The sequence below is a fragment of the Tachysurus vachellii genome, chromosome 18 (genome assembly GCF_030014155.1).
Source record: "Tachysurus vachellii isolate PV-2020 chromosome 18, HZAU_Pvac_v1, whole genome shotgun sequence".
In the NCBI taxonomy this organism is placed as follows: Eukaryota; Metazoa; Chordata; class Actinopteri; order Siluriformes; family Bagridae; genus Tachysurus; species Tachysurus vachellii.
In genome coordinates, this window is record NC_083477.1 from 739,088 (window position 1) to 756,587 (window position 17,500).

The 17,500-nt window shown below is 41.9% G+C and overlaps 1 protein-coding gene across 2 annotated transcripts in view; it reads left to right on the plus strand.

Annotated features, from left to right (window-relative positions):
• The window catches only part of syt17 (synaptotagmin XVII), a 25,800-nt gene that overhangs the window by 1,930 nt on the left and 6,370 nt on the right, over positions 1-17,500 (plus strand). The window contains exons 2-6 of one of the 2 annotated variants that reach the window (XM_060892518.1): positions 3,675-3,692; positions 8,275-8,423; positions 10,337-10,515; positions 11,186-11,784; positions 13,997-14,117. In XM_060892518.1, the coding sequence (XP_060748501.1) occupies positions 3,675-3,692; positions 8,275-8,423; positions 10,337-10,515; positions 11,186-11,784; positions 13,997-14,117 (1,066 nt within the window). Of the gene's footprint in view, positions 1-2,947; positions 3,693-8,274; positions 8,424-10,336; positions 10,516-11,185; positions 11,785-13,996; positions 14,118-17,500 lie in introns of those variants that run through there. The other variant, XM_060892517.1, reaches the window with a different exon arrangement.

A 17,500-nucleotide genomic window follows, 5' to 3' on the forward strand; every position in this document is an offset into this window, starting at 1 on the left:
AGAAGTATAGAAACAGAAGAGAGAGAAAAATAACAGCGGTGAGGAAAAACTCCCTGAGATGATAAGAGGTAGAAACCTTGAGAGGAACCAGACTCAGAAGTGAACCTCATCCTCATTTAGGTGACACTCTACAGTAAATAGTGTAAATGTAAATAATGTCCTTTCTACAACAGTTTATAACAGTGCAGCCGAGAGCTCCTGAGGAACTAAAGGGTCATCATAAACTCTGAGTTCAGCACAGACCTGATTGCTGATAAACACCAGAACATACAGCTGACCTACACAACATTGGTTCAGAAGAAGACATGATGTCTCAGGGTGTCTTCATACACAACAATCCCATGAGACTCTGACTGACCATGTAGATCAATCCCCCAGCAGGGTGACCACCAGGTGATGAGACTCCAACCAGGGGTAGAACATCAGGATTGATGAAGTAGCTCCGTAAGAAGAGACGATCGGGCTAGAAACTCAGAACACTGGGAGCTCTGGAGTGGCATATATAGCCAATCAGAATGAGGAGGCGGGCTTTCCTTGCCATTTAATTCAATTCAATTAAATTTTATTTGTATAGCACTTTTAACAATGGACATTGTCTCAAAGCAGCTTAATAGAACATAAGAACCATAATACAAAGAAATAAAAATTATATTTACTTAGATTTAAATGTGTTTCCTCTAAGTATGCCTGAATATTTCATGAAGCAGGAACATCTCTAGATGTCTCAGGATCCTTACATGGTTGGTCTCATCTCAGTGGAGGTCCAAAGTCTTCATGGCATGGAACATAACTGGAGCTATTACAATTTTTGGATGCCTCGGGATGGCTAGAAAGAGAGAAGCAGAGGGAAGGAATTAACGTAGCTGCTGTTCATAATATTACAAGCATTATTACATTATAAGCACTAGATGATGATGTGCATTTGGTCTGATGTATTAGAGCACAATATTATGGGATGTATTATGTGTACACCTGACTAAAGGGATGAGTTTTAATCTACATTTAAACTGTGAAAGTGTGTCTGAGCCCCGAACACTATCAGGAAGACTATTCCAACGTTTGGGAGCTAAATAAGAAAACGCTCTACCACCTTTAGTAGACTTAGATATTCTGGGAACTACCAGAAGTCCTGAGTTTTGTGATCTCAGAGAGCGTGAAGGATTGTAACGTGTTAGAAGACTAGTTAGATACATGGGAGCTAAACCATTAAGAGCCTTGTACGTAAGTAGCAGCAGTTTGTAATCAATTCTAAACTTAACAGGTAGCCAGTGTAGAGATGATAAAATTGGGGTTATATGGTCACACTTTCTTGTCCTAGTGAGAACTCTGGCAGCTGCATTTTGGACTAACTGTAGCCTATTTATTAAAGATGCAGGACAACCACCTAGTAATGCATTACAATAGTCCAGTCTAGAGGTCATGAAAGTGTGAACTAGCTTCTCAGCATCAGATACAGACAGGATGTTTCTCAGCTTGGCAATATTTCTAAGGTGAAGAAGGTTGTGTTTGTAATATGGTGATATGATTTTAAAGACAAGTTACTGTCTAATAAACACCAGGTCTTTCACTGTCGAGCTACTAGTAACAGTACATCCCTCTAAATGGAAGTTATAGTGTGAGAGTTTCTGTGTACTGGTTTTTGGACTGATAATTAGTATTTCTGTCTTATCAGAGTTTAACAGAAAATTACAGCTCATTCAATCTTTTATCTCTTTAACGCACACAGTTAATTTAATGGTTTTGATGAGATGTATAACTGTGTGTCATCAGCATAACAGTGGAATCCTATGTCTTCTAATAATGTTCCCTAACTGAAGCATGTATAGTAATAAAAGCAGAGGTCCTAGAACTGATCCTTGAGGGACCCCATAATTAACTGGTAATAAACTGTAGGATTCACCATTTAATTCTACAAAATGGTGTCGATCAGACAGGTAGGATCTAAACCAACTTAAAGCCTGTCCATGAATACCTGTGTCATTTTGTAAGTGATCTAGGAGAATGTGTGATAGGTGAATAGGTGATCTATAGTGTCGAATGCAGCACTAAGGTCAAGTAGAACTAATAGTGACATACAGTCTTGGTCTGAAGCTAAAAACAAGTCATTTCTACATGTACAGCGAGAAGAGGATTGTGGGTATGGATGATATCAGCAGATAATAACTTGAACTTAAACACTTTTTTATCAGAGAAGGTGTATCAGACGTCAGAGAAGGCGTATCAGACATCAGAGAAGGCGTATCAGACGTCAGAGAAGGCGTATCAGACGTCAGAGAAGGCGTATCAGACGTCAGAGAAGGCGTATCAGACGTCAGAGAAGGCGTATCAGACGTCAGAGAAGGCGTATCAGACGTCAGAGAAGGCGTATCAGACATCAGAGAAGGCGTATCAGACGTCAGAGAAGGTGTATCAGACATCAGAGAAGGCGTATCAGACGTCAGAGAAGGCGTATCAGACATCAGAGAAGGTGTATCAGACGTCAAAGAAGGTGTATCAGACGTCAGAGAAGGTGTATCAGACATCAGAGAAGGTGTATCAGACGTCAGAGAAGGCGTATCAGACATCAGAGAAGGTGTATCAGACGTCAGAGAAGGCGTATCAGACGTCAGAGAAGGCGTATCAGACGTCAGAGAAGGTGTATCAGACATCAGAGAAGGTGTATCAGACGTCAGAGAAGGTGTATCAGACATCAGAGAAGGTGTATCAGACGTCAGAGAAGGTGTATCAGACATCAGAGAAGGTGTATCAGACGTCAGAGAAGGTGTATCAGACATCAGAGAAGGTGTATCAGACGTCAGAGAAGGTGTATCAGACGTCAGAGAAGGTGTATCAGACGTCGGATCCTGTGACAAACAACAAGAATTATTTTTGGAAATGGAAATATTGACTGTTAGTATTCATGGTTTCAGTCTGAGAGACAGAAGATGTTGTAATGGTGTTGCTTATTGTTCTTCTAGTAAAATAAAGTTTTATGGCAGATGTGGAGTTTGTGGATGCTACAGATGTGGAGTGTGGCTGCTACAGATGTGGAGTTTGTGGATGCTACAGATGTGGAGTTTGTGGATGCTACAGATGTGGAGTTTGTGGATGCTACAGATGTGGAGTTTGTTGATGCTACAGATGTGGAGTTTGTTGATGCTACAGATGTGGAGTTTGTTGATGCTACAGATGTGGAGTTTGTTGATGCTACAGATGTGGAGTGTGGATGCTACAGTGGATGCTTAAATTTTGAAAAACTTAAGAAAACTACTCCAGCTGTTTTCTTAAGTTTTTCAAAAGAGAAAACATAAACAGATGATGTTCATATGATCAGTGAACATTTTATAAAATGCAATGAAAAATGAAGAATAATTATAAAAAATAAAGTGCAAATATTCATAAATATTTTTTTTGTTTATCTGTTTCCTCCAGGTAGGGATGGATGATGGGTGATGGATTTAAGCTGAAATCTAAAAACACGTGTGTGTGTGTGTGGTGAAGTCTGAAGATGAAAATGTGTGTGTGTGTATATGTGTGTGTGTGTGTGTGTGTGTGTGTGTGTGTGTGTGTGTGTGTGTGTGTGTGTGTGTGTGTGGTGTGGTGTTAGTTCTGCTAAACTCCTCTGGTTTCCTTCCCTCCTGCTCTCCTTTCGGACGCTCGTCTCTCTGCCTCCTCTCACCTGTATAAAAGGACAGCTGGAACCCATCAGTGAGGTACAGTACGAGTCACAGTAAATCCTCTCTGTCTTTTTCCTTTTGTACAGTACGACATGAATCAGATTTTTCCTCACACACATGTCCAAAGGTCATCTATGACGTCCTTTATCACTCTAACCACATCACACCTTTACAGTGCGTAAAGGTGTGATGTGGTTAGAGTGATAAAGAAAAGTGGTGATGTCATCACATCACATCACATCACATCACATCACTTCACATCACATCACATCACATCACATCACATCACTTCACATCACATCACATCACATCACATCACATCACACCACATCACATCATATCACATCACATCACATCAGATCACATCATATCATATCACATCATATCATATCACACCACATCACATCACACCACATCACATCATATCACATCATATCATATCACACCACAGCACATCATATCACATCACATCACATCACACCACATCACATCATATCACATCACTTCACATCACATCACATCACATCACACCACATCACATCATATCACACCATATCACTTCACATCACATCACACCACATCACATCATATCACATCATATCATATCACACCACACCACATCAGATCACATCACATCACATCACACCACATCACATCATATCACATCATATCATATCACACCACACCACACCACATCACATCACACCACACCACACCACATCATATCACATCACATCACATCACATCACATCACACCACATCACATCATATCACACCACATCACACCATAACATGATGTGATGTTATGTAATGTGATGTGAGGTGGTGTGGTGTGGTGTGGTGTAGTGAGGTTATGTGGTGTGATGTGATATGATGTGATGTGATGTGATATGATATGATGTGGTGTGGTGTGATGTGATGTGATATGATGTGATGTGATATGATGTGGTGTGATGTGGTGTGATGTGGTGTGGTGTGATGTGATGTGATGTGATATGATGTGATGTGATATGATGTGGTGTGATGTGGTGTGGTGTGATGTGATGTGATATGATGTGATGTGATGTGATGTGAAGTGATGTGATGTGATGTGATATGATGTGGTGTGGTGTGGTGTGGTGTGATGTGATGTGATGTGATGTGATGTGAAGTGATGTGGTGTGGTGTGGTGTGATGTGATGTGATATGATGTGATGTGATGTGATGTGAAGTGATGTGATGTGATGTGATGTGATATGATGTGGTGTGATGTGGTGTGGTGTGATGTGATGTGATGTGAAGTGATGTGATATGATGTGATGTGATGTGGTGTGATGTGATATGATGTGATGTGGTGTGATGTGATGTGATGTGATATGATGTGGTGTGGTGTGATATGATATGATGTGATATGATGTGATGTGATGTGATGTGATGTGATGAAATGATCTACATGTAACAAAAACAGTAATTTTTCTCCACACAGATGTTTGTATGTTCAGAGTAAATGTTGATATCAAACCCATTTCTGCTCTCTGAGATGCTCCAAATGTTTGTTCATCTAAAAAGCAGCTCAGATTTCTCTTCAACACTAAAATTCAGTGTAAGATCATCAACAGAGGGACAAACACACGTCTAAAACACTGAAGAAACACTTTAGATCAGACTAACAGACACAAAATCAGATGCTTCTTTATAACGATTAAAAGCATCCCATATGTCATAACACCATTGTTCTGGTGTAAAGGGTTAAATGTGTTTTATTAAATTCTATTTTCAAGGTTGTCAGATTTTTCTCTAGATTAGATTAGATTTGATTCAGACTTTATTGTCATTACACATGTACAAAACGTTGAAATGGCAGCTTGCTGATGTGGATGGGGTTTGTGTGCCTCTTCTCTCCCTCTTGAAGTCCATGATGTACCTCTTCCCTGTAGGTGGTCTCATCGTCGTTGGTGATGAAGCCAATCACTGTGGTGTTGTCAGCAAACTTGATTATGAAATTAGATCCATGCACAGGCCTGCAGTCATGAGTGAAGATCATACACACAGCCCTGTGGTACACCTGTGTTAAGGGTGATGGTGGCAGAGCGGATGTGGCCTGACCTGACATGCTGGGGTCTGTTGGAGGTGGAGGTGTTGATCCCTAGAGCCCCAAGATTGGTGATTAACTTGGAAGGGATGATGGTGAGAATAGATGCTGAGCTAAAGTCCACAAACAGCATTCGTGTATGTGTTATTATTGTCCAGATGTGTGAACACTGAGTGCAGCGTTGAGGAGACTGCATCCTCTGTGCTCCTATTGCTCCAGCAAACTGATGTGGGGTCGATGTGTGGTAGTCATACCGGTACATCGGGTTGGTGTGTTTCGGGAACTGGGACAATGGAGGTATATTTGAAGCACGTTGACACAGTTGCTAGAGCAATAGACAGGATGAAGTTGTCTGTAAAAAACCCTGAAAGCTGTTCTGCACATGCTCTAAGTACACGCCCAGGGATGCCATTTGGTCCGGCACCCCTGCATGCGTTGATCCTGCCCAGAGGAGGTGAGTGTGAATATCTGGAGGGTTTCAGAGGGTCTGGTTTTAGTGGCCTGTTGTTACTGTATACTGTAATGTGGTTGATGGGGAAGTTGCTAGGCTTAAAGTCAGCCTGCCTGCCACATGCGTCTGGGGTCTGGGGAGTTGGAGAAGTGGTCCTCTACCTTTAGTTTATAGCAGTGCTTGTTCTTTTTGACTCCCCTCCTCACTCGTTGGACAAGTGATGAGTACTTAGGTGTGATAAACAAAGAAAGGTGGTCTGACTGTCATACGTGGGGGAGGGGGTCTTGGTGTAAGCTTCAGAGATCTTTGTGTAAACATGGTCCAAACTTTAGTTTCCTCTTGTATTACAGGAATCATACTGGTGAAAAGGGGGCACGGTGGCTTAGTGGTTAGTACGTTGACCTTACACCTCCAGGGTCGGGGTTCGATTCCCACCTCCACCTTGTGTGTGTGGAGTTTGCATGTTCTCCCCGTACCTTGGGGGTTTCCTCCGGGTACTCCGGTTTCCTCCCCCGGTCCAAAGACATGCATGGTAGGTTGATTGGCATCTCTGGAAAATTGTCCCTAGTGTGTGATTGCGTGAGTGAATTAGTGTGTGTGTGTGTGCCCTGTGATGGGTTGGCACTCCGTCCAGGGTGTATCCTGCCTTGATGCCCGATGACGCCTGAGATAGGCACAGGCTCCCCGTGACCCGAGGTAGTTCTGATAAGCGGTAGAAAATGAATGAATGAATGCTGGTGAAATTCAGGGAGCACTGTCTTTAAGTTAGAGTGATTAAAATCACCTGCAACTATATAGGAAGCCTCCGGATGAGCAGACCTTGGTTTGCTAATGGCTGCATTAAGTTTGTTCATAGCAAGCTTGGCATTAGCATCTGAGGGGACATATACTGCTGTAACGATAGTGGAGGTGAACTCCCTTGGCAGATAAAACGGTCTACATTTAACCATGAGACAATCAAGATTAACTTAGCAGTTCCCAATAACGACAGAGTTTGTACACCAGACTTTGTTCATATAAACACACAATCCTCTGCATCTGGTCTTACTGGATTCGTTTGTTGTTCTGTCTGCCTGGAGTGTGTGGCTAGCTTGATAGCATTGTCTGGTACGCGCATATTCATAGCAGGTCAGTGCAGTCTATACAGTTGATTATGTGTGTGTGTGTGTGTGTGTGTGTGTGTGTGTGTGTTTGTGTGTGTATTGTGCTCTGTACAGTTCAATTCAGTTATTTCAGGAGTCTGATGTGGCTTGTGGAAAGAAACTGTTACACAGTCTGGTCGTGAGGCCCAAATGCTTCGGTACCCTTTTCCAGACAGGCTGGAGGGTAAAGAGTGTGTGCGAGGAGTGTGTGTGGTGAAGAGTGTGTGAGAGGGGTGTGTGGGGTCATCCACAATGCTGTTGGCCTTGTAGATGCAGCGTGTGCTGTAAATGTCCATGATAAAGGGAAGAGAGACTCCAATGATCTTCTCAGCTGTCCTCACTATCCTCTGCAGGGTCTTACGATCCGAGATGGTGCAGTTCCCAAACCAGACAGTGATGCAGCTGCTCAGGATGATCTCAATGGTCCCTCTGTAGAACATGGGGGGAGAGAGATGGGCTTGTCCCCTGTTCTTCAGCAGAAAACACACTTTAGAAGTCATCCACAGCTTCTGATTGGAGACGGTCACATTATCAATGCACTTGCTGATGTAGCTGGTCACTGATGACGTGTAGTCCTCCAAGATGACGGAGTCACGGTTGGTTGCAGCCTCCCTGAAGATGTTCGTCAGTGCACTCAAAGCAGTCCTGAAGAGCAGAGGTGGCTCCTGCTGGCCAGGTTTTTACTGTCTGATGTAGTCTGTATGCAGAAATTAGCATTACAGAGATGTGGTCTAAGATGTTAATTTCTGTTATGTGTAATAAATCACTGAACACACGCCTGTATCACACACCAGGACTGGGGAAGCCTGGAAAATTACTGCGTTCTCTGAGAGCTTACACTGTGAGGCTATAATGATTTATTAACTGTTATTAGCTGTTATTAACTGTTGATGTGCAGAGGTTAAGCAGTGTGCTGAGGGATCTCTGGGTGGTGTTTATGCTGGTTCTCCTCAGGGTCTGCTGTCCACACTGACGGATCTGCTGCTGTGCCGCTGGTCGTGTGGCTCGTGTTGGCGCTGGTGTTGGGAGTGTAGCTGCTGTCAGACCTCAGAGGAGGAAGTGGAGATTCTGGGGCCGTTTCCTGCACAGACACCGTCCTGGCTGTAAGAACAGTTATAATCCTCTCAACAACATCATATACTACCTTTATAACCTCCTGTAATAGCCTTATTATTTCTTTATAACCTCATGTAGCGCTCATAGGAGCCCTTTATAAGCTCATTCGCTGGACTAAAATGGATTCTTTATAATCTCCCACAATCCTGATATCAAAACTGTTTGACCTCATATCATGGCATTATGAACCATTCATAACCTCATAGATCACCCACATGAGTACTTTATAACATTATTCCTTTATCTCTGTTCCATATGAACTAATTATAAGCTCTTACATCACACACATAAACCCTTGAATGAACTCTGTTTAATCTCATAACCTGTCACCACTTCATCCCCTCACACACCACTCACTATGAATGTATCGTAACCCTCAGACCATCACAGTGTCATCTCTCCTCTTATGACTAGATATAGCATTTATATGCACTTGTTTTATTGTTTTATAAAATGTGATCTGATCCTCGTCTAATTCACAACAACAGACAAACACAATGTGCTTAAGCCAATAACACACCAACAATTATCTTGTGTCTTTATTAAACAGCTATTAAACATACTGTACACAGTGCTGGAGGAAAAAAATAAGTGAACCTTGGAGTTAATAGCTGGTGGAACCTTCTTTGGCACCAAGTGCTTTTGGTAGCTGTGGATCAGACCTGCACAACATTCTGGAGGAATTTCTGACCATTCCTCTTTATAAAACTGCTTTAGCTCAGACACATTTGTAGGATGTTTGGTGTTAACAGCTCTCTTGAGGTCATTCCACAGCATCTCTATGGGGTTAAGGTCTGGGCTTGGAACACCCTCATTGGAAGCTGGAGTGAGATGTTTACACACAGGATTGATTTGTCAGATGTTTTTTTTTTTTGAAGCAGATGCAGGCCACGTCACCGCTAATCGTTCCGAATCGTCTGAATTTCCAGGAGTAATCCTGATCCACATCCTCCAGTCCTCCTATCTCCCTGGACTCCAGCCCCTCCTCCACCAACCTTCTAAGGCCATGTGTTTTAGATTACTCTGTTGCCGTGACAACTATCTCTCTCGTTGTGCTGTAGTCATGGTCACAGCGGGTCCTTGATGATCCCTAAGGGAAGTCCTCACAGTAAGGCTTTGCCAAAGAAATGAGAGAAACAGGATATTTATTCCAGCAGGGAAACACAATAAAATTAGCTTCGGCTGTTAGAGCGGCGCAGGGTCGAGATATTCATGTGGAAAGTTACACTCGGACCCCGAATCCTTCACGAATGCACAAACGCCACAGAGACACACTTTGGTTTTGAATATCTGTCCACCTACTGAAGGATTTCAAGGAAGTGTTTCAGTCATCGACTCACTCGCTATATCGATCTGTGAAATTGTTAAATTGTGTTTCCCTGTTTCTAATAAACACTTCAATGTGCTGTCTGTATCGCACTAGTCTTCTTCTTCTTCTTCTTATTATTATTATTATGATCTTTCTGCTCGTGAGCTGCTCTGTGTCATCACTTTGGGACTGAGAGTGTTCAACATCAGACATAACAACACAATGTGTTGCATGAAGACAATTTAAACACAATTTTAAGGCACACTAGCTGATCATTTCCCTGCTGTATTGCATCATACTGGAATTCTTGTAGTCACATGACACATGGCTGGTCACATGACCCACTGTAATACACTAGCCCAGTACAGACACACCACCTCTGCAGAGAAAAAAGAGTCACATGATGGAAAGAATGTTTATAACCGCTATAAGGTAGGGGACAGCCGGAGGACGTAGAAAATGTTTTTTATTTAAGCAAATAAAACAATTGAATTGATAGTAAAGTGGTGTATGAAGATTAAACATTTACAATATTTCTTTCTTTCTTTCTTTCTTTCTTTCTTTCTTTCTTTCTTTCTTTCTTTCTTTCAGTGTTAATGACTGTAATGATGAGAAAGAGTCAAACTCTCACCTGGTGTCAGGTGATCACGTTCCTCTGGCCCACAATAGCGCAGAAGGCAGCAGCAGTCCGAGTTGCACCAGTCCCGTCAGCAGGGGTTCCGGCTCGGAGAACTCTCGCTCCACCTTCAGCCTCGCACGTCAGCTCTCCAGTACGTCTCTGTGGCACTGAAGCTACAGTTAGACCAGATAAAAACTTCTGACTTTATCATTTACATTAACATTAATGCCATTTAGCAGAAGTTCTTACATCAGAGACCAAATTTACAAATGTTACCAACTCCAATACTAATGTATTAATAGTAGAAGCTTATAGCATCCAGTTAGCATGGTACAATAAATGTGTGTGTGTGTGTGTGTGTGTGTGTGTGTGTGTGTGTGTGTGTGTGTGTGTGTGTGTGCGTGCGCTGGGTTGTAACTCCACCCACTGCTGCTCTGTGTTCAGTTCTAAAGATGTTCATTGTCTCAGACAGACATATTGATGTTGTTTCTGACTCTGTATTAGACACCGTTATCTAGAAACATGAACAAATCAACAATTAATGAGTGCAGTAGAGGCGTGGCTTATAGTCTGAGGTCAGAGCTTGTACTTTAAAAGCAATACAGATGATAAGAATAAATTAGAGATTTATTTATTTTATGCCACAAATTGTGTTACTAAGATAAACTGCCTATATGGAGATGAAACACACGCTATGCTAAGCTGGTAGCTATAAGCCTCCATTAGCCTTGTAGCAAGCAAACAAGCCTCACACATGAAATAGGTCTCTCTTGAGTAACTACATTTACTTTGAAGCAAAGTCTTGGTCTCTTGTGTCTCAGGTCTGGACTCGCGGCGTCCCAGCTCCCCGATGCTGGACGCAAAGCCCATAGAATTCTGGGCTATGTCCCCGAGAAAGGAGGCAGTTCAGCCCCTGCGCAAACCTCAGCCTCCTCCGGATGATTATTTCCACCAGCTGGAGCCGCGTCTTTACTCATCCGAGTCTGGCGGAGATGACGTGGACTCCCTGAGCGACGAGGAGCTCCTGCTGCGCTACAAGCTCGGCCTCCTGCACTTCAGCACACAGTATGACCTCGTGCGTGGTCAGCTGATTGTGCGTGTGATCGAGGCACGTGATCTGCCTCCTCCTGGTGCGGGCATGGCTCACTCCAACCCCTACGTCAAGATGAGCCTCCTTCCGGACCACAAGAACTCGCGGCAGACTGGCGTCAAACGCAAGACACAGAACCCCGTATTTGAGGAACGCTTCACCTTCGAGCTGCCTTTCCTCGAGGCTCAGCGCCGCACGCTGCTGCTCTCCGCACTGGACTTCGACAAATTCTCACGCCACTGCGTCATTGGGAAAGTGACGCTTCCGCTCAGCGAGGTGGACCTGGTGAAGGGCGGACACTGGTGGAAGGCCCTGGTGCCCAGCTCCCAGGTCTAGTCATTTACATCTGTTCACTATTGAGTTACACTAAACTGTACACACGGTGAAGCAGATCCACAGAGTTTTGTCTTTTTCACTCAAACATAAAACAAAATAAGTTTTTGTGTTGTAACACTTTCCCTCTTATTAATATGCTGGGGTGCCAGACAGAGATAAATACTCTGTCAATTACAGTAAGGATTGTTAGTCCAATCAGAAGGAGAGTGAACAAAGGACACATGTATCTTAAGGCATACTCATCACACATATCCCAAATCTTGGAAGAGCAAACCAAATAAGGAAGAAGTACAACTTTTCACCATAATGCAATATTCAGTGTATTCAATAATAACAATGCACCAATTCCATCACACCACATAACACAATTCTTTAGCAATAAACACCAGCATAACCAACATCAACAGCAGAAAATATTCATCTCACAACCCTTCAGCACAGTTAAATAGTCTGAAAAATAAAGAATTGTACAAATAAGAATAAAGGAAAGTCAAAGTCACCAGTTCATCAGTAATGTCACTCAATCCATTGCGTCCAGGGTATTAAGCAGAAGTAACTTACAAAGCCAGTTTAATGGCGCTGGGTAAAGATCACCAGTTACTCACAACTCCACCAGCTTTCCAGAGTTAAAGAGCAGCTCCCGATCAGCTCCATCCGTATTTATCTTCATTGGTTTAACTCCATTCACGATACAAGCACTCCGTTATATACAGCGACATACTCCATACACCAGTGAATTCCTTCAATAGAGTAAATATCCGTTCGCCGGCGTAACATACTTTAACATCCATGTTATCGCCGCCATGGCTCTTTTTAAGCGCCTTTAGCAGCTACGTCAGCATACTTCCGGGATTGCCTGGGCGGACCAACATAGGCGCCATCTTTATTGCGGCCGCTTTTTCCAATACTCTACACCCCTACACCAATGAATCGCGCCATACCCCAGACCAACAACACAAACCCAATGCGTGCCCACGAAAGTGCACTGTTACAGTGTGTTTGGTTCAAGGAATTTTTCATTTGGGTTGTTTGTGTAAAACTGTGGGCAGAGTCAGTGTGAGTATTATACAGTGTGTATAACTTTATAACACTGATGGGCAGGCAATATATTTGCAGAAACTTAGTTCTTAGAGAATATTACTCACTCACTCACTCACTCATTCACTCACTCACTCATTCACCCACTCACTCACTCACTCACTCACTCACTCACTCATTCACCCACTCACTCACTCACTCACTCACTCATCTTCTACCACTTATCCGAACTACCTCGGGTCACGGGGAGCCTGTGTCTATCTCAGGCGTCATTGGGCATCAAGGCAGGATACACCCTGGACGGAGTGCCAACCCATCACAGGGCACACACACACACACTCTCATTCACTCACACACTCACACACTACGGACAATTTTCCAGAGATGCCAATCAACCTACCATGTATGTCTTTGGACCGGGGGAGGAAACCGGAGTACCCGGAGGAAACCCCCGAGGCACGGGGAGAACATGCAAACTCCACACACACAAGGTGGAGGTGGGAATCGAACCCCCAACCCTGGAGGTGTGAGGCCAACGTGATAACCACTAAGCCACCGTGACCCCATTAGAGAATATTATAAGAGTTTAAATTAAATTAATTAAACAGTATTTAATTTAAACACAGCAACTGAACGTTTACATCTAAACTAGTAATAAAACTCTCTCACATCTGCAGGCTGTATTTATTTTTATATAATCAGCGTTTTTGTTTTCCAGACATTTCTACGAGGTCTAAAGACATTCATGAGATTATTTCTCGTAGATCATCAGCGGTGTTAATCAGCATGATTTCACCAGCAGGATGTTGAGCATCAGGAACTGAATCCAGCTCAACAATTAAGTCGAGATAAACAAAAGTCAATCAGACAAACGTTCACAAGAATGAGACTGGATCCTGCTCCTGGAAGCTGTTTGTGTCATATTTACACTACATCTTAAACCAACCGCTTCATTTTAAATAAAACACACTGCATATGTTGTGATAAATCCGGCTTATATAAAGCTGTTTGGGAAAATTGTGTAAACTGTGGGGAGTTCTGACAAATTAATCACATGGTGTTGAGAGACAAGATGATGTTGTGATTTGGGTCTCAGATGGCATGTGATGATTTATTACTCTGTGTGTGTGTGTGTGTGTGTGTGTGTGTGTGTGTGTGTGTGGTACAGAACGAGGTGGAACTCGGGGAACTGCTGCTCTCTTTAAACTACTTGCCGAGCGCCGGGCGACTCAACGTGGATGTCATCCGAGCCAAGCAGCTACTGCAGACCGACATGTGTCAGGGTTCAGGTACCTGCTCATTCCTCCCTCACTCACACTGGAGCTTCTGCTTGATGATGGTGATGATGATGATGATGATGATGGTAAAGATTGTGATAATGGTGATGATTGTGATGATGATGATGATGATGATGATAATTATTGTGATGATGGTGATGATGGTGATGATGATGATGGTAATGATCGTGATGGTGGTGGTGATGATGATGATGATGATGATGATGATGATGATGGTAATTATTGTGATGATGGTGATGATGATGGTGGTAATGATCGTGATGGTGATGATGATGGTGATGATGATTGTGATGATGATGATGGTAATGATTGTGATGATGGTGATGATGGTGATGATGATTGTGATAATGGTGATGGTAATGATCGTGATGGTGATGATGATGATGATGATGATGATGATGGTGATGATGATTGTGATGATGATGATGATGATGGTAATGATTGTGATGATGGTGGTGATGATGATGATGATGATGATGATGATGATGATGATGATGATGATGATGATGGTGATTATTGTGATGATGATGATGGTGATGTTTGTGATGATGATGATGGTGGTGGTGGTGGTGATGATGGTTATGGAGTTTTAGAGGGAAATCACGGGGTGGGCGGAGATTCGTCTGAAGAAATGGGATGGGCGGGGTTTTGGAGGGAGGGTATAGGGTGTACAAAGGCACGGGGGGATTAGGGGGGAGTTTTTGTCAAGCCACTGTGAGCATCTGTGAGCTGATGTAGTGTATGTAGTGTATGTAGTGTGTGTACTGTATGTAGTGTATGTAGTGTATGTACTGTATGTAGTGTATGTACTGTAGTGTATGTAGTGTATGTAGTGTATGTAGTGTATGTACTGTATGTAGTGTATGTACAGTAGTGTATGTAGTGTGTGTACTGTATGTAGTGTATGTACTGTAGTGTATGTAGTGTATGTAGTGTATGTAGTGTACGTACAGTAGTGTATGTAGTGTATGTACTGTAGTGTATGTAGTGTATGTAGTGTATGTACTGTATGTAGTGTATGTACAGTAGTGTATGTAGTGTGTGTACTGTATGTAGTGTATGTACTGTAGTGTATGTAGTGTATGTAGTGTATGTAGTGTACGTACAGTAGTGTATGTAGTGTGTGTACTGTATGTAGTGTATGTAGTGTATGTAGTGTATGTACTGTAGTGTATGTAGTGTATGTAGTGTATGTAGTGTGTGTACTGTATGTAGTGTATGTAGTGTACGTACAGTAGTGTATGTAGTGTGTGTACTGTATGTACTGTATGTAGTGTGTGTACTGTATGTAGTGTATGTAGTGTATGTAATGTACGTACAGTAGTGTATGTAGTGTATGTACTGTATGTACAGTAGTGTATGTAGTGTATGTACAGTAGTGTATGTAGTGTATGTAGTGTATGTACAGTAGTGTATGTAGTGTATGTAGTGTGTGTACTGTATGTACAGTAGTGTATGTAGTGTATGTACAGTAGTGTATGTAGTGTATGTACAGTAGTGTATGTAGTGTATGTAGTGTATGTACAGTAGTGTATGTAGTGTATGTAGTGTGTGTACAGTAGTGTATGTAGTGTGTGTACAGTAGTGTATGTAGTGTGTGTACAGTAGTGTATGTAGTGTATGTAGTGTGTGTACAGTAGTGTATGTAGTGTATGTAGTGTGTGTACAGTAGTGTATGTAGTGTATGTACAGTAGTGTATGTAGTGTGTGTACAGTATTGTATGTAGTGTATGTAGTGTGTGTACAGTATTGTATGTAGTGTATGTAGTGTGTGTACAGTAGTGTATGTAGTGTATGTAGTGTATGTACAGTAGTGTATGTAGTGTATGTACAGTAGTGTATGTAGTGTATGTAGTGTGTGTACAGTAGTGTATGTAGTGTATGTACTGTAGTGTATGTAGTGTATGTAGTGTATGTACAGTAGTGTATGTAGTGTATGTAGTGTATGTACAGTAGTGTATGTAGTGTATGTACAGTAGTGTATGTAGTGTGTGTAGTGTATGTACAGTAGTGTATGTAGTGTATGTAGTGTATGTACAGTAGTGTATGTAGTGTATGTACAGTAGTGTATGTAGTGTATGTAGTGTATGTACAGTAGTGTATGTAGTGTATGTACAGTAGTGTATGTAGTGTATGTAGTGTGTGTACAGTAGTGTATGTAGTGTATGTAGTGTATGTACAGTAGTGTATGTAGTGTATGTACAGTAGTGTATGTAGTGTATGTAGTGTATGTACAGTAGTGTATGTAGTGTGTGTACAGTAGTGTATGTACTGTATGTAGTGTATGTACAGTAGTGTATGTAGTGTGTGTACAGTAGTGTATGTAGTGTATGTAGTGTATGTACAGTAGTGTATGTAGTGTATGTACAGTAGTGTATGTAGTGTATGTACAGTAGTGTATGTAGTGTGTGTACAGTAGTATATGTAGTGTATGTAGTGTATGTACAGTAGTGTATGTAGTGTGTGTACAGTAGTGTATGTAGTGTATGTAGTGTATGTACAGTAGTGTATGTAGTGTGTGTACAGTAGTGTATGTAGTGTATGTAGTGTATGTACAGTAGTGTATGTAGTGTATGTAGTGTATGTACAGTAGTGTATGTAGTGTATGTACAGTAGTGTATGTAGTGTATGTAGTGTATGTACAGTAGTGTATGTAGTGTATGTACAGTAGTGTATGTAGTGTATGTAGTGTATGTACAGTAGTGTATGTAGTGTGTGTACAGTAGTGTATGTAGTGTATGTAGTGTATGTACAGTAGTGTATGTAGTGTATGTACAGTAGTGTATGTAGTGTATGTAGTGTGTGTACAGTAGTGTATGTAGTGTGTGTACAGTAGTGTATGTAGTGTATGTACAGTAGTGTATGTAGTGTATGTACAGTAGTGTATGTAGTGTATGTAGTGTGTGTACAGTAGTGTATGTAGTGTATGTAGTGTGTGTACTGTATGTACAGTAGTGTATGTAGTGTATGTACAGTAGTGTATGTAGTGTATGTACAGTAGTGTATGTAGTGTATGCAGTGTATGTACAGTAGTGTATGTAGTGTATGTAGTGTATGTACAGTAGTGTATGTAGTGTATGTACAGTAGTGTATGTAGTGTGTGTAGTGTATGTACAGTAGTGTATGTAGTGTGTGTACAGTAGTGTATGTAGTGTGTGTACAGTAGTGTATGTAGTGTGTGTACAGTAGTGTATGTAGTGTATGTAGTGTATGTACAGTAGTGTATGTAGTGTATCTGCACATCCCTCAGAGGAGTAAATGTAGGAAATGATTTAAAATAAATGTGTATTTATTCACTCACTCACACACAGTGGAGTTTTCTGAGAGACTTACAAACATATATTTAAATATGTAAATATGTAAATAAGGTGAAT